Source organism: Etheostoma cragini, chromosome 11, assembly GCF_013103735.1.
Source record: "Etheostoma cragini isolate CJK2018 chromosome 11, CSU_Ecrag_1.0, whole genome shotgun sequence".
Classification (NCBI taxonomy): Eukaryota; Metazoa; Chordata; class Actinopteri; order Perciformes; family Percidae; genus Etheostoma; species Etheostoma cragini.
Genome location: NC_048417.1, coordinates 18,650,609 through 18,656,713, shown reverse-complemented (window position 1 = coordinate 18,656,713; position 6,105 = coordinate 18,650,609). Strand labels below are relative to the sequence as shown.

The 6,105-nt window shown below is 40.1% G+C and overlaps 1 protein-coding gene across 2 annotated transcripts in view; it reads left to right on the top strand.

Annotated features, from left to right (window-relative positions):
* LOC117953057 (coiled-coil domain-containing protein 138-like) overlaps positions 1-5,523 on the top strand; it is an 18,416-nt gene extending 12,893 nt beyond the window's left edge. Inside the window, exons 13-15 of one of the 2 annotated variants that reach the window (XM_034885773.1) lie at positions 1,045-1,218; positions 3,842-3,980; positions 4,643-5,523. In XM_034885773.1, coding sequence (XP_034741664.1) covers positions 1,045-1,218; positions 3,842-3,980; positions 4,643-4,769 — 440 coding nt within the window. In that variant the 3' untranslated portion in view covers positions 4,770-5,523. The remainder of the gene's footprint in view (positions 1-1,044; positions 1,219-3,841; positions 3,981-4,642) is intronic. The other variant, XM_034885774.1, reaches the window with a different exon arrangement.
* Positions 5,524-6,105: the final 582 nt, after the last annotated feature.

Below are 6,105 nucleotides of genomic sequence, written 5' to 3'. Positions count from 1 at the left end.
CTGATAGACGACATTTAGTACAAAACTACAGTAACGAGCCAATTTTGTAAAATGTAAGGAGTAGAAAGTACCGATATTCGTGTTAAAATGTGAGGAGTAAAAGTAAAAAGTCGCCCAAAAAATAAATAGTAAAGTAAAAACATCTGAAATATCTAGTTGAGTACAGTAACGAAGTATTTGTACTTCTCATCTCTGTCTACCACTGGGGCAACCCGGCAATATTTTCAAGTTTTTTAATTATTTTGGGCTTCCAGGCACATACCAAGGATTATTTTGTACCTTGAATTAATGTTTTCCAGTCCATGTTTCAGTGGTTCATCATTTCGTAACAGGGTGTATGGCACTTCTGCTTTTGCTTTGCGGCTCTCCACCGGCAATAACCGCACAATGCAAGTTTACCAGATGGAGTAACGGATGACAGGTTCAGGTTTCTTTATTGGTACCCATGGGTAAACTAGGTTTACAGTCTAAGAGGCAGGACATCCTTAAAACTTTGTAAACCACCACATAACATGCAAAACACCAAACATCAAAACATGTAATAGAGACAGTAAAACATGGATTAAAAGAATAGAGTAAAGTAATTCTAATTCTACAGTTTGTTTCATAGAGTGATTGCCACTGGGACAAAACTGTTCAAAATGTTGTAGTTCTGCAACTGGAGTTTTTTAGCCTCCATCCAGAAGGGAGATACTGGAATTCCCTATTCGAAGGGTGTAGGCCATCTCCTGAGATGGCCCTTAGCTATCCGCTGCAGTTGTTTAGCATACAAGGATGTGGGGTGCAGCTGGGATCTGTAGTTTGAATGAGACATATCCGCTTCCAACCTGCATGGGGACTGAAGAGGAAAAGTGCTTTGGCGTTGCTTTAAAAGTGAGAATTCCTGACACTCTTTTGGTCTGACATTATAGTTGAATAGAACACAGTGTTAGCTGAAAGGTCTAAAACTCCAATGTAAGACTGAAATGATTTCAAAACTCAAACTCAAAACTAAATCAAGTATCTCTCTGTGGTTACATATGTCTGTCTCTGTCCTGTCCCCAGCTGATGTGCTGGCCCACGCTCTGGACAGTCTCCGTACCGAGCTGATGTCTGAGGAGAGCCGAGGCCTATTCATCCACTATGGAGGAGTGTGTGTGCTGCTGTTGATGCTCCGGGCCGGCCGTGGAGGTCTGCACACACCTGCAGACATCTTCATGCAGCTAACTGAACAGTCCCGTGAGTAGGCGACACAAAGAGGGTTCAGGCACAAGCTGGGGCTGTCAAAGGAAAGAACACCTTAGCCATATATTTCGGTCACCACCGCCATACTCGGTCCCGTGCAGTTTCCTTAGTCAATTAGTTTGTTTGAAGAGTGTCATCCATCAAGCTGCTGTGATCCCTTTTCTAGCCCAGACTTTACTGTCACTCAGTATAATTTATGCCAGCTCCTTCTGCAGTATCACTCTATATCATCTCCACATAAAAAACACATGTGAAAAGTAATGGGTTGTTGGAGCTCACATCAATCAAACGCACTGGTCAGGCAAAAGATTTAGAAGTTGTCATAAAACCTTGAACCTCCACCACCTCCTGGCTCTATTCATAGAAGGACAAAAGACTAGACAGAGGTGGACAGCTGCAGTGTGTCCATGGGGGGAGTTTGGCTGGATTATGAGCCCTATCATTTAAGATTGCTGTATGCTTCAGTAATGCACAGCAGATCCAAATGCTGGAGGTGACCGGGGCTGGAGCTGTTTGTGTGCGAGCATGCGTGTGTGCGTGCATAAACAGTTGTGTGTTTCCGGGGGAATGTAAGTCTGCTAATTATTGTGTTTTACAAGCGGTAACGAGGAGAGACTGGAAAGGGGTGAGGAAGAGGGGGAGAAAGGTTTGCACCTGAAGGTTGCCAATAAAACAAAAGAGAACCAAAATGTCAAGTTGTAAACACACACATACAGGACGTCTGTGGTCAAACTGCGACAACTTGACTGCTTGTATAAAGTTCAGTCACATACAGTTACATGACACATCTTGTTAATGATCACAAAATGCAGTTGGTCACTTCATCACACGCACACAGTAACAGTCTTTTACTGGTTTTAAATGGTGTCTAGTTAACAGTGGTTACTTTAACTACCGAAGTGCTTAATGCCGCAAATTACCTTCCATGGTCAAATATGAAGCTACTTGGTGTGTGTGTGTGTGTTTGGTTTTTTTTCCCGTTCATGCCACAGTAGAGAAGTATTTGTTGTTATATGTTTTGATGGGATTGCAGTTAAAAAAGCCCTCCTTGACCTGGTTATAATGATTTAGAAAAGGACTATTTTTTACCCCTTTTCTTCTGACTATTTAATGTGTCCCAAAGCACCTATGCTGTCAACCATCAAGCCCATGAGGAAAGTGTCTGTATTTCTGTGAGTGTTTCTGTCTCCACCAGTCTTCATATAGCCACATATGTGTAGAATGTAGCACACGTTAAAAACAATCATCAGAGGACTGGGGGGGTTCACAGAGGAGCTCCCAATATTCATTGGGCTGCGATAAGATAAAAAGTCATAATTTCCAATGGCGTTATCTCTTTAGTGCGAAAAATGAGTAGTCAATTGATAAAAAAATGAATCTACAATTTGAAAATCAATTACTTGTTAAGTAATAAAAAAGGCAGGCATTTTCTTGTTTCAGTTTGTAAAATGTGACAATGTGCTGCTTTATTTTGTTTTATATCACTGTAAATATCTTCAGTTTTTTTTTTTGGTTGGACAAAACAAGCAAATTCAAAACATCACTCTGGCTGACGTCACCTTGCTCTCTTTTGAGACATTTAATTGTCCAAATGATTTATCAATTAATCAAAAAATTGGAATTAACCGATTAATCAAAGTAAAATAATCATTAGTTTCAGCCTCTGACCTCTCCCAACCTCACAACTTTGTTGGACTAATGGATTTTTTTCAGCGGCACGTACATAGTTTTGTTGATAACTATATTGTCCAGCCACTATTAGCAGACTACACTAAATATTCCCCAGGAAGTTTGAGTGAAAAAATAAACAAAAACTAAAAAACGCTGGAGTTTGAAAAATGCAAAGCAAACTGGAACAACGTATAGACATTCATGGTCAGTAACATGCATTATAGTTTTATAATCTTGAGGTGTTGTTTTTGCTGGGAACAGATTAACGAGACTATTCCTTCCTGCTTTATTCTTCTCATATGGTCAGATTGTACCCTACCCGTCTTATCGGAACCTAATCCTATTCTTCCCTGTCCAGTCCTCTGCTTTTGATTTGATGCCAGCAGAACCTCTGTACCAGCCCAAGAAGTCCCTCTGTGGCTCATATTGTATTCTTACTCACAGTTGTGCGTGGTTGAAGACAGGGGAGAGTTAGTTTAAAAGGAGCAGCAATGTGACTTTAGCAGAAACAAATGTTTGTTCAGCAGGAATCGCGACATTTTAGGAATTTACTCATTTAAAAAATGTGCAGCTTCCATCTGTGTGCACTGATGGTGTTGTCCTTCCTCTTTTTCATCTCTCTGTGTGGGTGTGTGAGGTTATAGTTTGATGAAGGGAGGAGGGGGGGGGTGTCAGAGTTTACAGTGACATTATGAGAGTTCTTCCAAATACAGTCATCAGAGTCTCTCTGACCAGCATCTGTGTCCCCAGCGAACTCAGTTTGATCGTTAAAATGTTGCGGCCTGTTTGTTTGTGCATCCATGTAATTTTAATTTCTATGCAAAGCTGAAGTTGATTATTTCCCTCTCCTCTGAAGTTTTAATATTTTGTAAAAATGTGTTGTTCATTAGAGAGAAAATGTTTTTTATAATATATTTCTTTCTTTGCTCTGGTTGTGTGCTTGTAGGCTACTTAAATCCCTTCCTGGAGTTGTGTAGCTGTGAGGAGTTTTTCCGAGTGTTCTCCCAGCTTCTTAAAAACCCTCGTCTGGAGCTCCCAACACTGGAGAAGCTCTCCATCCTCCTACAGAAGCTCTCCAGCATCAGGTATACACACACTACTCCATACTGATAATACCACACACTGATCAAGGATTAACTTGTCTCTGATCATCGGTAGTAAATACGTGCAGGCTCCGACATATGCAACCATAAGCCTTCTTATCATTTCTTTTATGTGTCTGCACAGACTGATCTTTATCTGAGAAATACTCAGCCCGTGTCCAGATATGAACTCAGTTATAAACTTCAAACTATTTGTATTCCTTTTCCCAAGGCTGGGTCAGTCAACCTCTTTGGTCCAGACTTAAATATCTCAACAACTATATGATGGATCGACACATACGTTTGTACTGACATTCATGCTTCCCAGACAATAAATCCACCATATAACTTTGGTAATCCCTGACTTCTAAAGCACCTTTACATCTGGACAAGTTTAGTATTTTATCTTTGTCCTGGACTTAACACGTTAAGAGTGTGTTCACTAACTTAGTCAACTGGTCATCAAGTTGAGAATTTTATTTGTCAAATCTAAATTTTAAACTTCATTCTTGGCCTATTCAGCCAAGGTTTTTTATACCCAGCCATAGAGCACCAGTTAAACAGCTGTGGTACACTGGTCTACTACTGGAGTGTGCTTACTTATAGGACTATATCTCATTGAATGTCTTTGGACTGACGGGTGAATTTCTTTGATTTTTGTCCAGGAAGAATCGCCATCTGTTTGAACTGTCCTCCCTCCACCTCCAAATTCAAGAACTTGTTCAGAGATCCAGCCACACACACACCTTCCTCTGCCTCAACCTCAGGTCCATCCTCCACAACCTCAAATAAGACTCTTCCTCATGCTCAGTTAAAGGCCTCTTTAATTATTCAGACTTTCCAGTTCGGATGAAAGATGACTTTCCTTGGGTCTCAGTACTTCAGCACGTTGCTTTGTCTTTCATGTGTGCTCAAACTGTAAGAACCATATTTCCAACTATACTGTACATCTTTCTCTACCTCAAATACCATATGCAGACGCACATTCTTTATTTATATAGTGATATGTTTTTGAAGTTCTTTTGTCTGTCAGAAGTAATCTTTTTAGTGTTTAGTGTTGCACTTTGTGACTTTGTGTTTGTTTTTATGTTCCACTATGCTAATCTGATTGTCTTCTGTTCTTTCTGTGATGAAAACGAGGGTGATGCTTGCCAGTGGCCATAATGGGTGTCTGATGTGCTCAGAGGAGGAGAGGCTGTGTGTGTAAAGCTTTTTTTTAATGACAATAAACAAAAACAACTGAAGGACATTAAGATTGGGCTGCATATGAAATGCGGAAATCCATATGTTTTGTATAAACTTGTCTTATTTGTTTGTTCCAGAGCATGGGTGGGTTGATGGGAGTAATGGTCTCAGTATGGGGCTCATTGATGGTGTTGGTCGATGGAGGAGATTGGAAGGACTGGAACAATTACAGCTGATATTTAACTTTCAGAAGAGCTTGACTGGTCTGAATTTGAAAGGAGTGCATTCAATATTTTAAAGCCTGTACAGCAGCTGAATTCCTACGTTGACTGCATGTTAGTTATTGTGTGAAACGGTGTTCAGGTCATGGTTTGATGAAACTGAGTTTTAGGAAAGCTTTGCTGGATATTGTGTCTTTGGATCACATATTGTAAATATAAAAAACAGTATACTTGTAGAGTGGTTGTCTATGCAAGGCCCCTACATTGAATTGATGAGTCCATTCATGATTTTAACAAATGCACTCCTAACAGGATAAGCCTCTACAGATGCATCAGCGGTGAAAGGTTGAAGAAGCAAGAACAACTTGATTTCAAATGAGAAAGGAACGTCTTTAAATAGTATTCTCTTTCAGCTATTTCAGACGAGACTGACGGAACAAAAAGGCAACGCTTTCTAACATTTTACGCAGGTTTTACATTCATCTTTATATATTCATTCATATATTTTTCATTATTACGGCCGAGCGCTGACAGCGACAAAGGCCCTATTGAGACTGAAGGAATTATTCTTTCTTTCTTCCTTTCTTTCGGTAAATGAATTGCCTTTTTGAGGGGCTTAACATACTCAAAAACTCACAAAAGTTGGTGGTCAGGTCTGGTGAAAATTCAGAGTCATCTAAATTGAGGTATCATGGTACTCAGCAAAGAGTTTGATTGTCGTG